The sequence below is a fragment of the Brassica napus genome, chromosome C3 (assembly GCF_020379485.1).
Source record: "Brassica napus cultivar Da-Ae chromosome C3, Da-Ae, whole genome shotgun sequence".
NCBI lineage: Eukaryota > Viridiplantae > Streptophyta > Magnoliopsida > Brassicales > Brassicaceae > Brassica > Brassica napus.
This window is the reverse complement of record NC_063446.1, coordinates 7,379,107-7,402,489: the sequence shown is the minus strand read 5'-3', so window position 1 is coordinate 7,402,489 and position 23,383 is coordinate 7,379,107. Positions and strand designations below refer to the sequence as shown.

The 23,383-nt window shown below is 39.7% G+C and overlaps 6 protein-coding genes across 7 annotated transcripts; 4 read left to right on the top strand and 2 right to left on the bottom strand.

Annotated features, from left to right (window-relative positions):
- Positions 1–3,703: 3,703 nt before the first annotated feature.
- LOC106345982 (probable WRKY transcription factor 20) lies at positions 3,704–6,426 on the top strand. Its single transcript, XM_013785215.3, has 6 exons — positions 3,704–4,079; positions 4,269–4,427; positions 4,515–4,935; positions 5,002–5,131; positions 5,221–5,376; positions 5,614–6,426. Exons 1-6 carry the CDS (start codon positions 3,888–3,890, stop codon positions 5,990–5,992), a joined length of 1,437 nt encoding a protein of 478 aa, XP_013640669.2. The 5' UTR covers positions 3,704–3,887; the 3' UTR covers positions 5,993–6,426.
- Positions 6,427–6,609: 183 nt separating this feature from the next.
- Positions 6,610–9,228, top strand: LOC106345981 (transcription termination factor MTERF9, chloroplastic). The gene is made up of 5 exons (XM_013785214.3): positions 6,610–7,090; positions 7,358–7,430; positions 7,514–7,632; positions 7,714–8,406; positions 8,480–9,228. Exons 1-5 carry the CDS (start codon positions 6,812–6,814, stop codon positions 8,795–8,797), a joined length of 1,482 nt encoding a protein of 493 aa, XP_013640668.2. The 5' UTR covers positions 6,610–6,811; the 3' UTR covers positions 8,798–9,228.
- Positions 9,229–9,289: 61 nt separating this feature from the next.
- On the bottom strand, positions 9,290–12,875 carry LOC106345980. 2 transcript variants are annotated; one of them, XM_022698885.2, is made up of 6 exons: positions 11,852–12,875; positions 11,663–11,703; positions 11,454–11,576; positions 10,584–11,339; positions 10,245–10,464; positions 9,290–10,140 (listed from the first exon to the last, which is right to left on the bottom strand). In XM_022698885.2, exons 1-6 carry the CDS (start codon positions 12,144–12,146, stop codon positions 9,761–9,763), a joined length of 1,815 nt encoding a protein of 604 aa, XP_022554606.2. In that variant the 5' UTR covers positions 12,147–12,875; the 3' UTR covers positions 9,290–9,760. The 2 variants fall into 2 exon arrangements, with proteins under 2 accessions (XP_022554606.2, XP_013640667.2); XM_013785213.3 differs by having other exon boundaries at positions 11,663–11,754; positions 11,852–12,873.
- Positions 12,876–15,021: 2,146 nt separating this feature from the next.
- On the top strand, positions 15,022–15,718 carry BNAC03G71690D. The gene has a single exon (XM_013785212.3). It carries the CDS (start codon positions 15,155–15,157, stop codon positions 15,455–15,457), a length of 303 nt encoding a protein of 100 aa, XP_013640666.1. The 5' UTR covers positions 15,022–15,154; the 3' UTR covers positions 15,458–15,718.
- A 763-nt stretch (positions 15,719–16,481) lies between these two features.
- LOC106345978 (two-pore potassium channel 1) lies at positions 16,482–18,317 on the top strand. The gene is made up of 3 exons (XM_013785211.3): positions 16,482–16,665; positions 16,917–17,869; positions 17,941–18,317. Exons 2-3 carry the CDS (start codon positions 16,944–16,946, stop codon positions 18,104–18,106), a joined length of 1,092 nt encoding a protein of 363 aa, XP_013640665.2. The 5' UTR covers positions 16,482–16,665; positions 16,917–16,943; the 3' UTR covers positions 18,107–18,317.
- Positions 18,318–18,755: 438 nt separating this feature from the next.
- On the bottom strand, positions 18,756–21,641 carry LOC106345977 (cleavage and polyadenylation specificity factor subunit 6). Its single transcript, XM_013785210.3, has 2 exons — positions 19,441–21,641; positions 18,756–19,188 (listed from the first exon to the last, which is right to left on the bottom strand). Exon 1 carries the CDS (start codon positions 21,449–21,451, stop codon positions 19,448–19,450), a length of 2,004 nt encoding a protein of 667 aa, XP_013640664.2. The 5' UTR covers positions 21,452–21,641; the 3' UTR covers positions 18,756–19,188; positions 19,441–19,447.
- Positions 21,642–23,383: the final 1,742 nt, after the last annotated feature.

Below are 23,383 nucleotides of genomic sequence, written 5' to 3'. Positions count from 1 at the left end.
GTTAGCTATACTCTGTAAATGCATAATTCGTCGAACTTCTAGTTCTGACTCTTTAGTGGGAGGATCAAGATATAACAATGATGGTACACTCCATTTTATATCACTTCCAACATTTTTGTTTTCTCCCCCTAGAACTGGGAATACATTTTCGTCAAAATGACAATCAGCAAAACGTGCTGTAAAGACGTCACCAGTCTGTGGTTCTAGGTATCTTATAATCGATGGAGAGTCACAACCAACATATATTCCCAACCTTCTTTGTGGTCCCATCTTTGTTCGTTGTGGTGGTGCTACAGGCACATATACTGCACAACCAAAGATTCTTAAATGGGAAATATTTGGTTCTCGACCAAACGCTAATTGTAGTGGGGAATACTTGTGGTATGCACTCGGTCTGATTCGAATGAGTGCTTCTGCATGCAAAATAGCATGTCCCCATACAGAGGTTGGAAGTTTTGATTTCATGATCAATGGTCTTGCAATCAGTTGCAGACGCTTAATTAACGATTCAGCCAAACCATTTTGCGTATGAACATGAGCCACAGAATGTTCAACTTCAATTCCCGTTACCATACAATAATCATTGAATGCTTGGGATGTGAATTCACCAGCGTTGTCTAATCTAACCTTTTTAATATTATAATCAGGGAACTGTGTCCGCAGTTTGATTATCTGAGTTAGAAATCTCGCAAATGCCATGTTTCGAGATGATAATAGACAAACGTGTGACCATCTACTGGATGCGTCAATTAATACCATAAAATAGTGGAATGGTCCACATGGTGGATGTATCGGTCCACATATATCACCTTGAATTCTTTCAAGGAACTTTGGTGATTCTTTATCGATTTTGGTTGGCGATGGTCTTACGATCAATTTTCCTAGAGAACATGCAACACATGTCATTTTATTCCCTTGAGAAATCTCCTGGATTTTCAGTGAATGACCATGTGAACTTTCTATGATTTTACGCATCATTGTAGTGCCTGGATGGCCAAGGCGATCATGCCATAATGTGAACTCTTCTGGGTTCTGTTTTACTAAAAGATTTGATTCGATCTCATCGATATAAGTATGATGTAACCCCGAAGGAAGTTCTGGAAACTTTTCCAATATGTGTTTTCTGCCACATTTCTCAGAAGTTACATACATGTATTTCTTTCCATCCTCAGTTGCAGACTGAGTATCATATCCGTGAAGATATATATCTTTAAAACTTAATAAATTCCTTTTAGAACTTGGAGAATATAGAGCATTATTTATGGAAAATTTTGTTCCATTCGGTAAAGTAAAATTTGCTTTACCAGTTCCTTCAATCACGTCTGCAGGACCTGATATTGTATTGACGACAATTCTTGTCGGTTTTATATCAGAGAAATATCTCTTTTGTCTCAGAATAGTGTGCGTTGTTCCACTATCTGGTATGCATATTTCACGAATCCGTTTCTTGGATTTTGCTTCATTACCATTCTGATCCATTTCTGAAACTGTCATAAATATTAATAAAAGAAAAACATAAAATTCATTCATATAAGGAAACACATAATATTATACAATAAGATGACGTTAAAAACGTCATTATTTGTTTAAAACATGAAATATAATAATTATACATGGTAATACTGAAAACTATTCAATACTCTTATCATAGGCATTTCGATTCTCTTCAGGAGTAATCTAGTCCAGCTCATTAGCGAAGTCGGAGGATTCAAGGTATGAGGTCCCTTCAACATTTTCCGTGAGGTTCACCTCTTTAGCCTTTCCTTTTATGGACTCTTGATATAACTTGCACAAATGTGGGGGAGTACGACAGGTACGGGACCAATGTCCTTTACATCCACATCTGTAACATACAGTCTCACTTTTCTTTGTGGTATCCTCTTCGGTTTCTTTGCCTTTAGGAGGTTGTTCAGATCTAACCCATTTGTTAGATCTAATACTTTTAGGATAGTAAGGCTTTCCACGTTTGTTGTTGAAACGCCGACCACGACCTCGGTTGGTCTGGTTTCTCCTTCCCGAATATTCTACCGCCGTAGCATTCACTTCGGGAAATGCCTTGGCTCCCGTAGGTCGGGAATTATGGTTTTTGATTAGTAACTCATCGTTCTTTTCAGCCAACATGAGTGTTACCATCAATTCAGAAAATTTGGTGTACCCACATTTTCTGTAAATTCGGGATAAGACGTTGTGTTCTTTGTGGAAAGTATTGTATGTCTTGTCAAGCATTTCTGCTTCGGTGACAGGGTTACCACAATATTTTAATTGTGCAACTATCCTTAAGATAGTGGAATTGTAATCTCTAACCCTTTGGAAATCCTGAAACCTGAGGGTTTTCCACTCTTCAAGAGCGTGAGGGAGATTGATTTCCTTTTGATTATCGAATCTGTCTTTCAAGGCTTGCCATAGTACGGCTGGGTCCTTAACGTCTCCATAGTCGTGAGTTAGATTCTCATCTAAGTGCTTCTTCAGGAAGATTATCGCTTCGGCTATATGCTCGGGTGGCGATTTGTTACCGACTTTTATCGCTTCGGTTATCTTTTTTATTACAAGATAGGGTTTCACATTTGTGACCCATCTGACATAGTTTTCGCCGGTTACTTTCAGAGCCGGGAACTGGAGTTTCTCGATGTTTGCCATTTGTATTTCTAAAACACAAAATAATAATTTTATTAGAACTTCATAATTTAAAAACCGTTTACATTAATCATACAAGCAATTACAAAGAGAAGCGATGTAAAGAAAAGCAAACCGATATTCATCTTAAATTCACTCGGAGTAAATTCTCCAACGAATAAACCATAAATAGAAACACAAATAAAAATTGCACATAAAAACAAAAGTGCGCGAATCATCTTTCTTGAAATGAAAAATCGGAGGAGAGCGATTTGAAATTTTTGAGAGAAGATGAAATGTTTTGGATGATGAAATGGAGTGAAAATGAGTTGTATTTATAGATGAAAAACACTGTTCATAACCGTTGGAGAAAGGGGAAATTTTGAAAAAATTTCTTTGTGACCGTTGGGGCTAAATCGAGTGTACCAAAAATTAGTCTGAAAATATCGTATTAAACGGTCAATCAAATCTATAAAATTTCATAAAAGTAAAAAATTATGACAATAAAATATTTATGTTATGACAACAAATCATGCGACGGCTCAGCCGATCAATGCAGAGTAATAAATAAATTATACGGCGGCTCGGCCGACCAATTAATAATAAACAGAATATAAGGCGGCTCAGCCGACCAATTAATAATAAACAGAATATGAGGCGGCTCGGCCGACCAATAAATAATAAACAGGATATAAGGCGGCTCGGCCGACCATTAAATTAATTAAATTACTAATAAATAATATAGGCGGTATTCCGGCCATTATAACATGATATAAATAATAGTAGAGGCGGTATACCGACCATTATAACAGGGTATAAATGATACAAATAAATTTTACCGAATCGCAGAGTGATCGTGCTGATAACGTGTTATAAAAAAACTAGAATTTTATTGTATCGAGAAAATTTAAATAAGGGCAAAATTTTATATCCGTATGAGAAGATAACACTGATAATAAGAGAGGATGTGTTATTAGAAGGAGAAAGAATGGTTTTCGATCGTTTATATAGAAGAGAAATTCACTGTGCAAATAGTGCAACAGGCCCACGTCTTTTATATTATCAACATATACGGTGTTTCTTTTTATGACTTTTCACAACAAAATGAAAGAAAAAAAAGAAAGACAAATGATGAAATGAGAAGAGACAGAGAGAGAGGATCAGATGTGAAGTCAACTTCTTCTTCTGCTTCTTCTTCTCTCCTCTCACTCGCAATCTTCACTAACACATAGTCTTCTTATCACATTCTTGATTCTCTTTGTCTAGTCTGAAAAATGGACCCGGATGTTTCTAACCGGGTCGATTGTTCTGAATCTAGACGCGATTCATCCGGTGGTGGGGCGAGGTATAAGCTCATGTCTCCGGCGAAACTCCCGATCTCGAGGTCCACTTGCATCACCACCATTCCTCCTGGTTTGAGTCCGACGTCGTTTCTCGAGTCTCCTGTTCTTCTCTCCAACATCAAGGTTAGTCTTAGTGAGTGTCTGTGTCCTTAAGACACCGTGTCTGTGGTTTGGTTCTTTGGTCGCTTAGATTCAGATTCTTTTCTTAGAGCCTTAGGAGTTAACATACAGTAAGCTGATTCGGGTTTGGTAATAATGTTCTCATGTTGCTCATGAAGTTTTGATAATGTTTTACATTATTTATATTTTCAGGCAGAACCTTCTCCTACTACTGGTTCATTGTTCAAACCACCTCAGGCAGTTCACGCTAACTCCAGCTCCTATACAGCAAGAACAATCCATCAGAATATCTTAGACGAGAAAAACTCCAACGAATCTTTTGAGTTTAGACCTCCTCCTGCATCCACTATGGTAAAATAGATTTGCCATCATCATAGATATATATCTTTTGTTCATTCTTTGGTGTACTTTGTCTGAAGAAGCTTTGTTGATTTCAAGTTCTATGCAGAGCTAGTAGACAAGCAGAGAAGTGAAGCGCACAGTTTCAAACACTCACCATCTTCAGCCACCGACGCTGCAGCTTCTTCAAACGAGATAAGCCCACAAACTGCTGATCAAGATGAGTCCAGAGGAAGTGCACCGACGATCTTGGCTGACGATGGATACAATTGGAGAAAATACGGTCAAAAGCACGTCAAAGGAAGCGAGTTTCCACGGAGCTATTATAAATGCACGCATCCTAACTGTGAGGTTAAAAAGGTTTTCGAAAGGTCACACGAAGGGCAGATCACTGAGATTGTATACAAGGGGACACATGACCATCCTAAACCTCAGCCTAGTCGCCGGAACTCAGGCGGTCTTGTTATGCCTGCACAGGAAGAAAGACTGGATAAGAATTCTCCTCTTAATGGCCGAGATGGTAAACTATAGTAGTGTTTGTACTATTTTCTTTCAAAACATTCATTTAGTTCCTTCTGCTTTACAGAGAAAGGATCTAGCTTATACAACATGTCTCCTCCTGTGGAGCAAATTGGAAATGATGATGGTGGAGACCTTGGAATGTCAAATAAGAACAACGATGACGTGGACGAGAATGATCCATTCTCAAAACGAAGGTATTAAGAGGTTAACCAAAGCTTTCAGTTTAATTGCTGCTTTAGAAATGTGTTGTGACACAATGCTTTATTGTGACAATATTGTGCAGGAAGGTGGATGGGGGGATGGAAGTAACTGCACTAGTGAAACCGATAAGAGAGCCTAGGGTTGTTGTTCAAACTCTGAGTGAAGTTGACATATTGGATGATGGGTATAGGTGGCGTAAATACGGTCAGAAAGTTGTTAGAGGCAACCCTAATCCCAGGTTTTTTTGTACTAACCACACTTTCAAAAGAACCCAATAAAAACTTATAAACTAAGAACTAGTGCAAGACTAGTTGAGTCTTATCTCTTTTAGTTAGAAATAATGCCAGTTTTGGTTAGAACATGAAAGTCAAATCTGCTCATCTATCGCAATGATCTAGCTGATTCTGTTCAAATGTGTTGACGTGTATGATGATTGGAGTTTTCATTTGTTATCTTTTTGATTGGGTTGACGCAGGAGCTATTATAAATGCACGGCTACTGGATGCCCAGTGAGAAAACATGTGGAAAGAGCGTCACACGATCCTAAAGCTGTTATCACCACATACGAAGGCAAACACAATCATGATGTACCAATGGCAAGGTCTAACAACAACAGCCACCATGAGTTGTCAGCACCTAGGTTCAGACCAGAGGAGAGCGCCGACGCAGTCATCCTCGACTTGGGTGTTGGAATTGCATCTGGCGGTCCTGACCATACATCAAATGAGCATCAGCAACAACAAGAAACAAATATTCGTTCCGAGTTTGTACATCAAATTCAAACCAATGGAGCTAATGGATTCATGTTTGTTCACGGGCCTCCCATGGGATCTTGGTATGAATCATCAATATAACAACGGCTCTTGAAAAAACTCAAACGAGGCTCAAACAGGTGACATCTCGTCCTCTCACTCGCATCCACATAACATAAGGAGAATACAATCTGGTCCCTAGAAGAGGGTGGGTCTCAACAAGCCAACCAAAGTAACACAACAACAACAAAAAGGAAAAAGAAAACAAAAGGCTCTTTGCTTCCACTCTTTATCTTGATTCTTCTTAGGTTAGGAATGAAACAAAACTTTGTTCTATGTAATCTATGATCTATCTATACATACATGTATATCATGACAGACACACTAAGATAGACAGAGAAAGAGAGAGAGAGAGAGATGGCTATTTTGAACCGTCTCCCAACATATTTCTTTGTTCGTTTGTTTTTTTAATAATTCCAAAACGCGTTTGTAAAAATACACAAAATGTTACAATTGTAATCACGAATCTCCTCAAATATCTGTCCTCTCTTGCTTTTCATATTTATATCATGGGAGAGAAACATCATCAGCCTGTAAATATATTTCGGTAACCACTGCTTTAAATCACGCCACGTCGACAACATGTTTGTGGTTTGAAAAACAGTAATCGAAACGGTGTCGTTTTGTCAGATCGTTTTATCTTCTTCAAACGCTGTCGGAACGAGTTTTAATGTTCTCGTTGAAGCTCAATTTTTTTGTTTTGTTTTGTTTTTTTGTTTACTATATTTTGAAATATAATGGAATTAGGGTTTTAGAGAATATATTCGATAATATCTCTTATTGGATAATCTCTCTCTCTCTCTCTCTCTCTCTCTCTCTCTCTCTCTGTGTTACATTATCCTCTCACTCCCCTGCCCAAAAATGGCGGGGTTCTCATTCTCCTGCTGCTGCTGGTGCCTTATAAACCCACCAATTCTCTTCTCTCTTCCCTCGGAATCACCTCTCTTTCTTTTACCGGCGACGAGACGGAGAGGCGGAAAGATTGGTGAGCTCGTCGTGTCGAACGCGCACTCTAACCCGAAGATTATAAACCCGAAGAAGAAGTCAAGGTATGGGCAGACTTTGTCTCCGTATGACAGTGATGAAGAGGCAGAGCTTGATGATGAGAGCGACGACGATGATGACGACTGGTTACTCAACGTCAGTTCTCTTCATCTATCTTTTGTTCCTGAAAATTCGAGCTTACATGATATCAAAGATTTGGCCTTTGAGCTTAAATGTTGTCAAATATTCGTGATTTTAGCTAAAGATTCGAGCTTTGAGCTTACATGATGTCAAAGATGTGTGATTTGAGCATTGTGGTTGGGGAATTTATCTTGGATTCTGTGTGTTTTTGGGTTCTTTAAGGATGTGTGATTAATCAAACTTGTTAAAGAAAGTGAAGTTTGGTTTTTTTGTTTTGTTTAGGATGACTTCGCAGAGGTGACAGAGTATGAAAATAAGAAACCAAAGTCACAGAAGACAACCATTGCTAAGAAAGGTTTGCAATAGCACTTGAATGTTCTTCTAAAGAAAAAAAAACTTGAATGTAACGTTGCTTAAGATGTTGATTTGGTTGTGAAGGTGTCAAGAAGGAGGCCGTGAAAACTTGGGAAACTGATGAAGACGACTTAGATAATGCCTCTGACAAGAAGAAGAAGAAGGTGGAGAAGGATTCTTGGCGTTTAGATGGCCGTGGAAAGGTAAAAATATTGAATACATTTCTCTACTGGAGACAGAGAAAGCAACTTGTTTGTTTTTTTTTTTTTGCTGTGTTTCATTAGGTGAGCACAAGGAAACACGTCGCCAAACTATACCCTCGTCTCTCAGAAGAGATCGATATAGACCCTAAATGGGTACCTCTCCTGGACTACTTGAGCACATTCGGTCTGAAAGAATCACACTTTGTTCAAATGTACGAGCGCCACATGCCATCTCTCCAGATCAATGTCTTATCAGCGCAAGAGAGACTTGATTACTTGCTGAGCGTCGGTGTTAAACACAGAGACATCAAGAGGATGCTGCTGAGACAGCCGCAGATACTTCAGTACACGGTTGAGAACAATCTCAAAGCCCACATTTCCTTTCTGATGGGACTTGGGATTCCCAATTCCAAAATAGGACAGATAGTTGCCGTAACTCCGTCTCTGTTCTCTTACAGCGTCGAAAACTCCCTGAGGCCCACGATAAGGTATTTGATCGAAGAGGTTGGGATAAACGAGAACGATGTTGGCAAAGTTGTGCAGCTTAGCCCTCAGATTCTGGTTCAGAGGCTTGATATAACGTGGAACACTCGTTACATGTTCCTCTCCAAGGAGTTGGGAGCGCCTAGGGACAGTGTGGTGAAGATGGTCAAGAGACATCCGCAGATTCTTCACTACAGTATTGATGACGGGTTCTTGCCTAGGATCAATTTCCTTAGAAGCATTGGGATGTGCAACTCTGATATATTGAAAGTCTTAACTAGCCTTACACAGGTTAGTAGGTTTCTTGATTAAATCTCTTTAGAAGATTTGCTCTCATGATAACATCTCAAATGGGTCTTGATAGGTTTTGTCTCTCTCACTGGAGGATAATCTGAAGCCAAAGTACATGTATTTGGTCAATGAGCTGAAGAACGAAGTGCATATTTTGACTAAATATCCGATGTACCTAAGCTTGTCCTTGGACCAAAGGATACGCCCGCGGCACCGGTTCTTGGTTGAGTTAAAAAAAGTGCGGAAAGGGCCGTTCCCTCTTAGCTCACTGGTTCCAAACGATGAGAGCTTTTGTCAACAGTGGGCTGGAACTAGTGTAGATAAGTATCTCGCTTTTCGTCAGAGGCTATTACTCAAGGATTTTGCAAACAAGTATGAAAAGAGAGGATGATGATGATGGTGGAGAAATGGAAGTCAGCAGTTTTGTTTCTTTGTTGCTTCAAACACCCGGTGAAAGAGGTTCATGAGCAGGACTGTGAATGACCATTAACTTCTGGTGAAACACCATACACAGTTTCTGCAAGATACAGACATTTACAGGAAAAGAAAATCTAGAGAAAACGGCTTGGCAACAGACGCAATTCATTTTTGTTTACCAGATGAGAGTTATTGTGTAAACTTCAAGTTCTGCAGTTGTCTGCAATGTTCTGTGGTAAAGCTTATCATTTTTCCTTTTAGTAAATATAATGGAGAAGGGAAACTCTATCTCTGTGTAGTATTTTTTTTTTTGGCCTTGTTAATAATACTATGAACATCTATAAAGTGTTGTTATGTTGGTCCTTGTGCAAACAGAGGTTGAAGTAAAGATTCAAGTTATGGAGATTTGACAATTTGTGTTTCATTATGCTCTTGTTACTTCTATGTATTTTGAATCTTCCATAACTGCTTTGTTAAATAGTCTATTTACTCCCATGAAAGTCGATACGTTCAAGCTTTATCGGTCGTAAAGACCCTTGACCAGTAAATACATAACTCTAATGAAAGGCAAAATACATATCAAGTGCAGAAGTGTCTTTTTCCCTAACAACATTGCTTGAACCTAAAATAACCAAAGTCCTAAATAATCCTACCAAATCATGCCTCTTCAATTTTCTATACAACCTTTACCTACTCTTCTCTCCTCAGCATCCACCAAGCCAAACCAAGAATTACTTCTTTTTTTTTGTCTGCAAACTATGTCAATCTATATACATAAAGAAACACCAAAGTTTCCAGAGATGTGGCACGTACCAGTGTAACCAACATTATATAGACCTCAAGAAAGCATCGTTACGTTGTCACCAGCGTGGTAGTAGCGTCTGTTAGGGTGAAGTCTGATTCTGATTTGCGTACCTTCTCATCATTAACGGTAACATCATCCTCGTTGTGGTCTTGCACAGTCATTGTTGACATAGGCATTAGTTTGGTTATTTCCAATCTCTTTATCCTCTTGTCTGCTTTCATCACTCTCCTTAACAGCCCCATCATCTTTATGCTCTTGGTTCTGTTCTCCTAAAAGGTCCAGTTCATCGCCTCTAAGTTTTGCCACCTCAACAATATCTGCCATTGCAATGGGCTTTGCCTTGGCATCATTTGCAAGAGTGGAGGACATGGAAAGCTTGGCTTCCGGGCTAGTATCAGAAGCTACAAGAGAGAGTATTTCAGGTTTAGGATCGATATCAACCCAGCTGTCTCCCACCCAGTCTCTGGAAATCCGAACATCCTTCCTGTGCACTGTTAGGTATAAGTTCTCCCCTAACATCATCACAACAAAACACATGTCAGTCAGCCAGCCATAAGAGAAAGATGGAGGCAACTAGTAAGTGAGAGATGAAAATAGGAAAACACTAAAATCATACCAGGGATATATATTTGTAAGTCCTCAGCGTTTGGTTTGCCAGTGGCAACTACAACACCTTCCCACCAACCATCATTCCACCATGCATCAACAGCTTCACCAATTGTAAGGTCAAAGTCTGCTATTTTAGCATCAGGAGGAGCAGGGCGGATTGTTGGGCGGTTGGACAACCTCATACCAAGCTTATCAGGCATAACAGATTTCAAAGCCGGCACCCATTCCTATGGGGAAACCAAAGAAAAACAATTAGGCTACAAACAAAAGATTGTAAAAAAAAAAAAAAAGACAATTTCCAAAAACAAAATTTAAAGAGCCATTAGCTGTGGAAGCAGTTATGTACCTCAAGGTTTCCATATCCATCTTCGTCCTCTATATCATCATACTGGAGTTTTACCTGTTTTCTTGATACTTCCAGGACAGTGCACCTAAACCAGCAACCTCTAATGCCGCTATCTTGACACAGAAACTCTATTTTTGCATCAGGCTTAATCACTTCATTATAACAAGGATTTTTATGAGCATCGACTAGGGAAGGAACGCTTTTCCCTAAGGCATCAAGTTTGAGTCTTTTACATGAAGATTCATATCTTGTTAACAGATGTGCTTGTTTCTTCTTGCTCCTCTCAGCGCCATTCTCACCCTCACTCCACGGTTCATCTTCCTCTTTATTCATCCCACAGACTACAGGATCAGCCTCCATAGAACTTAAGCAAGACATTATCGGTTGGTCCAGATATCCACGCAGTTTACTCATGTCAAAAGGTTTGATTTTGTTCTTCTTGAGCTGCCGATAGCACATGTGAACCCTCGCCAATAAAGAATTAGGAAAAGAAGCTATACACTCCTCGTAATGCTCACGGGTCAAGACAGTGGCGGGACCATCGACACATTCTGCACTGATGACCTGAGAGTGAGGGGTGATGAAAACCTCTTTTGGGTGTGGGTTTCTGAGAGCGACTGCACCCTTCACTTCTTTTGTGTGGTGAAACCACCTCACTCTGACCTTTTTTAGGCCACGCTTGTCCTCATACATATCTTCCAGATACGCAACGTACAGGTCGTCCGCTTTGCTCATTACAAAGACAAAAGATTGAACCTGAAAATTCAAAAGAAGAAATACACCTTCAAGTGAGTACAGAGTCCCATCCATGATAACAGATCCAAACCAACATATACTCAAAATTCTCTGATGCCAAGTTTTAAAACTTACCCCTATAGTTATCCCATTCCTGCAAAACGATGGGTAATGTTTGAGCTGCTTACCACACATCCAGGACGTTCCTGACCACATAATCTCCCAACTGTGAACCCTCAAGTTTATAGGAAACCGCACCTGTGAAAAAAAAGATTTCTCCATCAGTACCACAAGAGAAAAAGTGCAGTGGCTATTGTCTAAAGGATTAAGCAGCTAGACATCACCTCTTCAGTTGCTTGAGCTCGCTGAGCAGCAAAACCATAGCCTGGAAATTCAGGAGATCCATTAGATTCCCCCGAATCACATTTTGGTGACTCTGTAGAATCAATGAGAGTAAACAAGTTCTATAAATAATCGGTTATAAAGATAAGCAGAGAGTCCCTCACAGAGTAACATAAAAGATAAATACGTACTCGACCAGTTTCCTTGAGTGTTTTGTTTAGAAAGCATCGAAGTGAGCCAGTCCACAACTTCTCTTCTCGACCTCCATTTGAAACCAGAATGGATCGAATTCTCGGAACCATAAAGACGCACAAAATCCTCAGAGACGACATAGAACATGTGTCTAACACTTCTCTCGGTTCCAACCACAGCTAGGATGGATTCACCGGAAGAGTCCTTGAGGAAGTAATGAACAACACGGTTCCCTCGCTCCTGTGAGACAAAATGCTCTTTCCACTCCACAAACTGATGATCATCCTCGCACATTTTCTCAATTGCTCCCAACCCTTCTTGACGTGTCAGATAAAGAGCTAACTACTGAATGATAACAGGGCGCGTCAATGCATAGTAGCTACCCAGTTGTTAAATAATCTTCATATATACCAATGATAACCTCTAAAACCAATTAACCCTAAACCTTCTGTGGCGTGGAAACCCTAAAAGCAGACTCTTTAAACGCTCTCTAATGCACTAAATCTTTGAAGTCTTTGTAAAGTTTGCAGCTTTGGGGGGAGATCAAATAATCCTGACGAAGAAGAAGTTGGGATTGGAGAAAGCGGAGAAGAGCCCAGTGAGGGGAAAGTTACGAAGATCTGCAGGGCGATCGGAGACGAAGCCGTGGAAACAGTTATAGAAGCTCCAGAGCGCCGCAAAACACCAAGATGCGATTTTGACTGCGGGAATCAGCTGAAGCATGACGATGACGAAATGGGCATCTCAGAATTTGCGTTTTAGGTGGTCGCAGAACAAATGATTCAGAAGAGGAGAAGAAGAAACTGTGAATCAGAAAGCTTAGAGTAGCAGCGAGAACACGAAATCGACGATCGATTTCGAGGGTCGGGAGAAGGAGAATCTGGGAAGGGGAGATGAAGAGGAAGGAAACGAGTTCTGATTAAGGTGAACCTGAAGAAAGTAAGGCGTTCCCATGGATGATCTCTCTCTCTCTCTCTTTCTCTTTCTCTTTCTCTCTCAAGTTGCAGGGGTTTGGTAAAAGCAGCTGCTTGTTGAAGAAATTGAAGGAACCAACATGTGCATTTACACGGGCCTTTAGTGGGTTGGATGGTTTAGCTATGCGTGGGCCTTTAATGGGTCGACCGTGATAAAACGAAAGCACGTCAAAATCAAATGAACTTTATTTTTTGGATCAAAAGTCAACTGAACTATGTTTTACTTTTATCTCTTTCGGTCTTCTCTCTCTATGGCTACCGATAAATTCAGAAGTTAATAAACATTCAGAATCATAGTATTTTGAAGGGGAAAAACTCGATGAGATAGTCTTTACTGAAAGAGGAAATAAATCTGAAAAGGTTTATTACTTCTTTTTTTTTTTCTTTTGTCACCGAAAAGGTTTATTACTCTACTGAAAAATATAAAGGTGTTAGGCCTAAAGTCAAGCACTCCATGCCAATAGAACAAAATCAAAGCATGACACCCGAACAACTATACAAAACAAAGGCTGAGGTCCTTAGAGGTTGTTTAACAAAAACGTGTATACAAAAACAACTCGTGATCGGATCATCACCTACTTTTTTTTTATATATAAAAAAGCTCTTTCAAATTGTTTTATTTTGGAAAGAGACTAACTTACTAAGAAACAGGAATAAAAATGGTGAAGAAAATTTAACGCTGCAATTTCACTAAAATATTAACTACAAAATTATCTAATCGCTAAGAGCATATCTAATATAAAACTTCATGAAAAACCAGTGCAAGCTCTTGGACCAGTGCAAGCTCTTGGAGAGTGTCCAAGGTGCAAATGCACCAAGTCTCTTTTTTTAAGAATTTTTTCTTTAAAAAGGCAGGGTCTTAATTTCTGAAAACATATATTAGGGTCCCAATCTGTAAATTGAAAGAAATACAACTATAGTTTTGGGGAAAAAATTATTTGATTTTGAGCACATGGCCCACAATTAATCTAAGCAGACATGATTCCAAGTCTACTTTATTTTTATTTCAAACTTTATTTTGAAGCTAAACGTGGAACAAGTCGGAGATGCTTTAACATATCACAAAAATTACCACTGGGAGGACAATTTCTAGAGCATGGTCCGTTCTTAGCCGTCACCCTATACTGCGAGATTTGCAAGATATTTGTTAGTTTTTTTTCATAGCAAATCAGGTTATTTCTTATAGTGCTAATCTAGAATATTAGGATCCCTTATTCTATAATATCTACACCTCGTATTAACATTATGCCAAATCAGTCAAAACCTAAAAATCGAAAAACTCCATGATCATTCCGAGGAGAGATATTTTCAACTAATGTATAGACTATGTAAAGCATCGAGACACATCATCACCACCACCACACAAACACGAAAATCATATGAATGGCTCCAAATAATTCGATTGTCTTAGTTGATAAAGGGGCCACCCTCTTAAATATGTATACATTAAATACTTTCACCTACTTCTTCCTCCTCCTTGCATGCACACCAAGTCACAATATACTCCACCCGTTTTAATTTTGGTCCCACATAGAAAATCAGTGCATGAACCATCATGGTCGATGCTGGTGCAGCCAACTGTTCTTCTCCCATTTTGTGACGGAGTTTCTAAGATTTGGTGCGTATGATCTCACGATAAGAGAAATAAATGGCTTTTCAATACTTGGTTCATGGTTTTCGTACTAGAGTGTTAGGATAGCTTTTCGTTAGGTCTCTATTAAAAATATATTGTATTCATTTGTAGAAAATTGCGTCAATATATTTTAGCTCGGTTCATCACCAATTCACTCCATATAAAGGGTGATTTAAGCTTTCAACATGGTATAATTAGTCGCTGAATCTGAATATTGAAAGAGTCCAAATTTTCCATTAAAAATCTCTACAAAAGCAACTTTTCCCAAGCAAGTAATTTGATACTTGTATTGTTACAAAAAAAAAAAAACTCGTTATAATCCTATTCTACAACCATTACTTTGCCAACTAAATACTCATATATATAAAATCTGATGTCATATAAAATTATATTTGATAAAAATAAAAAAATATATAAGTACGTACTTACTAAATATGTTGATGATAAGATTTAAATGACAAGTATGATATTTATGTATATATAAATATTAAAATATATTGTTTGGAAAATAAATCAGTTTGTCTTACCTGCCTCACTCTATATAAATACGAGCCTTTGGCTGCCTTTACCAATACTCCAAGCTTGCCTTTGGGTTTGAGCTTCTTCTTCTCCTTCTCCTTCTTCGCCTTTACTCTTTCTCTTGATCATTCCAAAACCTCTTTCTTTTGGTAAATTCTTAAAAACAACCAAAGACAATGGAAATGAAATGGCTATTAACCTCGGCTTTCACTCAAATGTTTGGCTACTCAAACCAAATCAGTCAAACCAGCAACAGCCTAAGCACCCGCAACAAAATAAAGATGATGAAGAAAGAGGAATACCCAAGAGGGTTTCAAGTTCCTCTTCACTATCCTAAATACTCCAAGTCTGATTATGAAGCCATGGACGATCTCAGCCTTGACTTGCTCCTCAAACAATATGGAATCTCCTTCGAAGGATCTCTTGAAGACAAGAGGGTCTTTGCAATGGAGTCATTTCTCTGGCCTGATCAGCTTTAGGGTTTTTGTATGTTTGGTGTCTGAATATCCAAATCTCTCTCCCCACAAACGTCCGATCGTATCAAGTAGTCTCATATAATTAAAATGTTTCAGAATAATAAATCACCATATAATATGTATCAATCAATTAGTAGTAATCAGTAATCACGTTTGTGTGTTATATGTATGTATGTGGTATGGAGAAGTTTTGAAGCATGTAATGTACACATATGTAACCACCATGAGTGCATTAATAACATCTTTCATGTATTATATTCTAAACATGTGATCTATGGACTTATGATTATCAAATTATCACATGATTACTAGACTCGATCATTGTTTTACCACAAAATATTGTATACGTACAGTGTGTAACCCCTAATCAACTAAAGAACACAAGCGACATATTCTTGTTGTTTTAGTTTATTTTATTCATACTAGTTATTAGAATTTACAACGGTCAACAAGTTTTAGTAACGAAACATTAAACTCTAACCTTAACCTCTTGTTTTACTTAACTTCGGATAATATATAAAATTTGAAGTCTCTTTCGATACAAAATTATATTAAATTATACATTTTGACATGGACGGAATAGAGTTGGCTAAGTTGTGCTACATCACCTATTAAATGACAAATTAATAATTGAAAATGGTTAGTTAAATTATGTGATTACGAGATAGTGGAATGTATACTATTGTCTAGATTAGACATGACGGCATGTAAGAGCACATCCTTTTCATAATGTTTATCTTAGATAAAAAGAGATATTGTTTTATCACATAAATATTTTAATATTGAAAATCTTAATTCCAATAGAAGTGCTTGTAACTATTTGGTTGTACTTGTAAGTGAACAACTAGAGCATGAACAAAAAAATAAAGAAACAAATTCATAGTGAATTTTTTTATTACAAATATTATTATCAACTGCAAGCTTTTTACAATCGATAATTGTAAAAAATAAGAAGCATTTAAAAAAATAAATAAGAAGTATTCAGAAAATGGAGAGTTTTATAATTAGGAGATTGCGTTTGAAGAAAAGGTTAAAAATTAGAAGATGATAACTATAAATTAATTAAATTGAAGAGGAGGAAAATAAAACAGAATAAATAAAACAGAGTAAGCACCGAAGAGAAGTGGCCAACAACGAGAAATCATCAAATGAAGAACAATTGCGAGATCCGAACAAACCGCTTATCGCGATTTTGATTTCCTGAGTTCTGGGTAAGTCTCAATTCTTCATCTTTACACTAGTTTCGAATTCTGTGTCTCTGAACATTCTTCTGTTCACTGTCGTCTTCTCTCTTCCCCCCCCCCCCCCACCCAAAACAACTGATCTTTTCCTTTTTGTTGATAAAGTCTTAATCTTTAGCTGTAACTCTGTTTCTGTTCCTAACCAATGCGAAGATCATATCCGAAAGTCTCAATCTTTTGTCTAAAATCGAGACCTGACAATAGATTTGATTTATCTGCAGTTTTTCAGACAGGTCTTTGGTTCTACAATGTCTAACGACACAGCTCGTAACCCATTGCTACCAAAGGACCACTCAGCTCCCATGGCACAAGACTTCAGCATAAACTCAAGAACCTCCTCGAGAAAAAGAAGACTCCGCCGCTCCAGAAGCGCTCCTCGCGGCGACTTCACGTACAACGATAACGACGTCAAACTCGACGAGCCTCATCCTCATCCAAGCAAGATCCCAATGTTCAGAGACCTAAACCCGAATCTCAGACGAGTCATCCTCCTCCTCGCTTTGTATCTCACCGTCGGCACTCTCTGCTTCTACCTCGTCAGAAACCAAATCTCCGGTCACAAAACCAACGGCGTGCTTGACGCCGTCTACTTCTGTATCGTCACGATGACGACGGTTGGATACGGCGACCTCGTTCCCAATAGCTCCACGTCGCGGCTCCTCGCGTGCGCCTTCGTCTTCTCGGGGATGGTCCTCGTGGGCCATCTCCTAAGCCGAGCGGCGGATTATCTTGTCGAGAAGCAGGAGACTCTCCTCGTTAGAGCTTTTCATCTGCGTCAGAGCTTTGGTCCGACGGAGATTCTCAAGGAGTTGCATACCAACAAGCTGAGATACAAATGTTATGTGACGTTCCTTGTACTTGTGGTGCTCCTCTTAACCGGTACGGTTTTTCTTGTGGCGTATGAGAAGATGCCGGTTATTGAGGCTTTCTATTGCGTGTGCTCCACGGTTACTACGTTGGGGTATGGGGACAAGAGCTTTAACTCGGGGACTGGGAGGCTTTTCGCTGTGTTTTGGATCTTGACGAGTACTGTGTGTTTGGCTCAGTTTTTTCTTTATGTGGCTGAGTTGAATGCGGAGACTAAGCAGAGGGAGTTGGTGAAGTGGGTTTTGACTAGGAGGATTACTAATAATGATCTTGAAGCTGCTGATCTTGATGAAGATGGTGTTGTTGGGTGAGACACTGAGACTAGTTTCTTTCTTTTGTTTCCTTCCTTCTTATGGTTTTGTGTTTTGTGTGTTGCAGAGCTGCAGAGTTTATAGTGTATAAGCTGAAAGAGATGGGGAAGATTGATGAGAAAGATATATCTGGGATTATGGAAGAGTTTGAGCAATTGGATTATGATGAATCCGGAACTCTGACGACTTCTGACATCACTCTAGCTCAGACTACTTCCCATATCCAAAGGTAAGCTAGCATCATCTTTGGAAGATGAATCCGAATCTTTGTTAACTTATACCTACACACAAAACACAAAAAGCAAAGGAAGTGAACAGTTTTTTTTTTTGGAAATATTGTTTGATTCTGTTTTTTAATGCCACATTCTCTCCCTCTTTGAATGTTTTGTTTATATTTGGACTGGCATGAACACTTTGTTTAATAAAGTTGAACGTTGCTATTAATCTGTTATGGAGCTCTGTTTTTCCATTGATGTTGTTATGCTCCTTCAGACCAAACTAAAAGTCATTAATTATTGTTTGTTTTCATTTACTCTTGACCAAGAATTCAAGACGTATTCACTCAAATGACTAGTGATGATGGTTGATATGAAACGTTTACAAAGTGGAGACAACAAGAAAAGAAAAGGAACATTAGAGATGTTGACAACATACAGAGTGTAATGAAGGAAAATAGGTATAAGTAATGCCAATGATGAAGGTGTGTTCATATAGCTAAAAGACCAAGAACACACTTGAACAAAGAGCTGTCGGTTTTCCTCTACAACAATAGAAAAAAAGGATGATCTACTTACATCACATTTGGAGATCACAAAAACACGTTCCCCAAAGGATGCCATGCTATTACATTTGTTATGCATCCATGATCCTAATGCAGATGAGAACTTACAAATACAGTGAATACATACAGAACATGGAGAAACAAAATCGGTAACACTGGTCAAGCCAACTATTTGGCTTCATCTAATACAACTACAGTCTACCGAACAACAAATCCAGAAACAGGTAAAATAAGAACATCTAAACACAAATGGATGGATAACCCGAAAGTAACATCGCCACAACACACTGGTCTTTATAGTTTTCACATAAAAATGGTAAAAGGTGTCTTAAAAACTTAAACAAGGCAAACGTTTGCCAAGTTTCTTTCCACATCTACTTAAGTAAGCTGAGTTGAAGTAGAGATTTCACCAGTGAGAGACTTTCTTCTGCGACAAGAGTCTGACTTTCTCTGAGGTCTTCTTTCTTCTTCTTCTTCTTCCACAAGGGCTTCAGAATTTTGTAGGAGCTCTCAAAGTCAAGTCTACCCATAACACTATAAATTTAAGAAGACAACATAAACCTTAGCCACCAGAATGATTACTACAAACTCGAAAAAAGCGTTGTTCTAAGAGAGCATACTCTAGATTCAGACAATGAGACAATAACATGTCCATGACGAAAGCTACTTTTTAGTCAAAAAACTAACATACAAGCAATTAGCCATGTCTTAAAGGAAAACGTTGAAAAGAGTGGCACAATTTAAGATACATGAGGAAGGAAAGAACCATTAGATTCAACTACTTACATGATAATTATTCAGCTGTAAGCCGCCTTCTTTTCCCATAATCAGCATCCCTTGATCTTGAGCGATGGTTCTCCTCCCGAGACAACCGTGATTTGCTGTGTCCTCTAGACGATCGACCTCTGTTCCACTCATCCTCATGCTCAGGTTCGTCCCTGTGTTTACTACGATGATCACCACCATATCTTTCTCGTTCTTCTCTATGACGATCCCTCTCCCTGTCCCTTTCTCTGTCACGATCCCTGGAACGCTCACGCTCCTTATGATGATGTTCCCTCTCACGCTCACGACCAGTTTCTCTATCATCACGATGCCTTCTCTCTGGCAAATCATAGCCATGAACACCATCTTTCTCCCTAGGCATGTCCCTTTCATAACCAGCATCTTTATCCTCACGATTCCTTCTATCAGATGAACCAGACCATTCCCTTTCCGAAGCTCTCTCTTTTTCCTTCACATGATTCTGACGACCCCCTCTATCGTGATTAACCTCCCCGTACTGGTGCTCCGATGCAGCTTCCTCCCCATAACTCGATTCCGCAGCTCTTCCACCACCCAAATCCTCACCACCACCACCCCATCCTCCACTATTAGGATCCCACATTCCCATATCAACACCAGCGTTAGGCATCATTCCCATCGGCATCCCTCTTCCAAAAAACGCTGGATTCACGTGAGGTGCCACTCCAGGTAAGCCAACTCCTCCTACAGGAGGGAACGAGGGTAAAATCCCAGGAAACGGTGGACCTGGAGCCCCAGGGAAGCCTCCATAGCCTCCCATTCTCGCCATGGGTCCTCCACCAAAAGCTTGTTCAAACCCCATTGATTGAGGATGCATCATATTCATAGGACCAAACCCACCTCCACCATTACCCATGAAACCTCTTCCACCCATCCCACCAGGCCTATTCCTCATCTGACCACCTGGTCCTCTCCCACCACCCATTCCTTGACCGTTTCCTCTACCCCAATTACCTCTCCCAAATCCTCTATTCTCCTCACCTTGGAAATTCCCGCCAACGGCGTGGCTGTTGAAGTTATTGTTGGTGGAGGCCACGACGGGTTTATTACTCGGAGGAGGATCAGCAGGGCCTCCTCCTCTCTTAGCTTGTGCAAGTGCAGCTTGCGCCTGTTGGTTCCTATTCACCTGTGCCTCCCCCATCCTCTTAATGGAATGAGGATTGCCAAAGGCAACAACACAAGGCCTACCGTTGAATTCATACCCATTCATCCCCTCTTTGCAAGCTGTAGCTGCCATGGGATCATAGAACTCCACTTGACAATACCCTTTGGACTTACCAGTAGCTTTCTCGTCGAAGAACCTAACCTCCTTCACTGCACCGTACTTGCAGAGCTCTGCCTCGATTTCAGCATCAGTTGTCCACCAATGCAAATCCCCAACGAAAAGAAAAGTTCCACCACCACCACCACCACCACCAGGCATATGGATAGCAGCTCCGTTCCCCATAATGCCATTAACAGGTCTCATCAAATTCTCGTTATTTCCCAAGGTGGGAGGAGGTGGTGGCGGTGGCAAGAGACCCTGAGAAACGTTATTTACTCTAGGAGCCTCACCATCATCTGCCCTATTGGGAGCTTGCCGTAGCTCAACTTTAATCCCACCTCCTACAACTCCACTAGGAATCTGCTGGCTAACCTCGTTAACCTTAAGCTCTTGAGCTTCATATCCACTAGAAGCAACTGCCACGCCACTACCACTACCACTACCACGTGCCCCTCCACCTCCTGCTTCTGTTTTGATAGCAACGCTCTCACCGACCAAACCAGGTATCGAGACCTCCTCAGCTTCTTCTTCCTCGATTTTGACCTTCTCCTTCTCCTCGTTTCTTGATCCCGCTTCCTCGTTCTTTCTCACAGACTGAAGAAACCCTCCTCCGACATTAACGTCGTTGTAAAGATCATCAAAGTCGTCGTCTTCTTCCTCACCCATAAAACCCTCGTCGGCGACGGCAGAGATCGCCTCGTTCCGATGGAACTGATCTCTCTCATCCATCTTAAACTACAATCTCAAATCGGAAGACCGCAAAGCTTATTAATCCAACTCGAACATGAACAGTCTCAAGAGCACAAGAGATTGCAGAATTTTTCGTCGCCGGAAGCTAGAAACAGAGAAAGGAGTGTCTCGCTAGCCAGAAACCCTAATCTTGGAGATTTGTGGAATTTCTACGATTTTGTTCTAAACCTGATCGACCCATTTATCAGCCCGCCCGTGTATTAAGACGGGTCAAGCTCATCCGCAGGATAAAGCGCCTATCTACTCTTGTGTTTATCCACATTATAGTTGGTGTTTATCTTACGTATTACTAGTCATTATCTAGTTAAGGATAAATACGATCTCATGTCGATCCAGTACTTAGACCGTCATTACCATATATGTATATAAAGGCCAGTTGGTCCACCTAATAATATACACAAGTTCCCCTCTTCATTCACAACAAGTTATCAGCACGATAGACTCCAAAACCTGGGACAAAAACTAACCTAAAATCCGTCACACATAAACCCTAATCCAGGCGTAACTTAAAATCAATCTATCTCTCAAACCCCGAGGAACCAGACGACTAGCCACATATCAAATTGAAGTTCTGGACAAGACGAATCTATCAGCGAAAACCGTTCGTCAATCCGATCTCAGACGCGCCCACACTCGCAGAAACAATAGACGGTGCCGCCTTGGTCTTTTGGAACCCTAATCCCGAAGAACCCTAATTCGTTCTTGATTCCGTTCCAGCAAGCATTACCGTCTCAGCTTCATCCCGATCTCAGCTCAGACGAACCTTTGAACTCAATCCCGTCTCGCGTTCCCGTCACTACCTCAACTCGATCCGACGATCAGCCTCAACCCGTTCGCGAGAGACAACCAAGGCGATCGCGACCTAACAAACTTAACCCGATCGCATCCTCTCAGCTCGCGATCCCGAAGCAGCCAGCTCGCGTCCGTTCGAGGTTCATCTTGGTGGTCCGGTTTCTACAATCTGCAAAACGAAGGTAATCCTAATTCTGAGAACATGAATTCAACATGGTTGTTTTGTAAAGATTGAAACCCTAAAATCAGAACTCTAAAGATGAAAGCCATAGGGAAAATAGATCAAACCCTAAAGAGTAAATCGGAGCTCAAATAGGTCAGATCCCCTAAACCATAATTCGAGATTGATCCATTGATCAATTAATATCAAAGTCTTAATGATTTTGAATCTCAAATCAAATCCCCTTGATCAAAGATCAAAGTTTTTCAAAATCTCCTAAAAACCCTAATTTTGGAAAATCGGTTTTAAATTGTTTGATTTAAACTTTGATTGTTTGATCACCTAGAGCTATTGATAAGATTGTTCAAATTCGAATCTAAATCACTCAAACTAAAACCCTAAAAGTTTAAATCGGTTTTAAAATGTCTTTGTTTGATGATTGATGATCTGAGATGTTAGGATTGATAAATTGATTAATAGATCTAATCTCAAGATTCGAAATCCTAAAGGCCTTGAAACCCTTAATCTTGATTGATATTCTTAAAGGCCTTGAAACCTTAAATCTCTCATTACTTAAAACCTGAAAGATTGATTTAAAGAATTTACATATTGAATGAGAGTTAGGTTGCTAGATTATTTGATTGATATGAATCGTGTGGCATTGTGTTTTTGTTATCAATCATACTGAATGGCCGTGAGGCATAATGCATTGGTTCATACATGAGGCCTTGTGCCCTTGATTGAGATTAAAGCCGTAAGGCCTAAGCATCACAAAACATGAGCCGTGTAGCCTAAAGTATTATAGATAGACTTATGAAATCATATGCACTAATTATTTGAATTGGTTGCAAAAATTTTAAATCATGAATTTATTAATGATTTCAGATGTCGAGATTTGAGCCTTCGGATTATTCTGCCCTAGATATTTCTGGAGATAAGTATCCAGAATGGGAAATGAA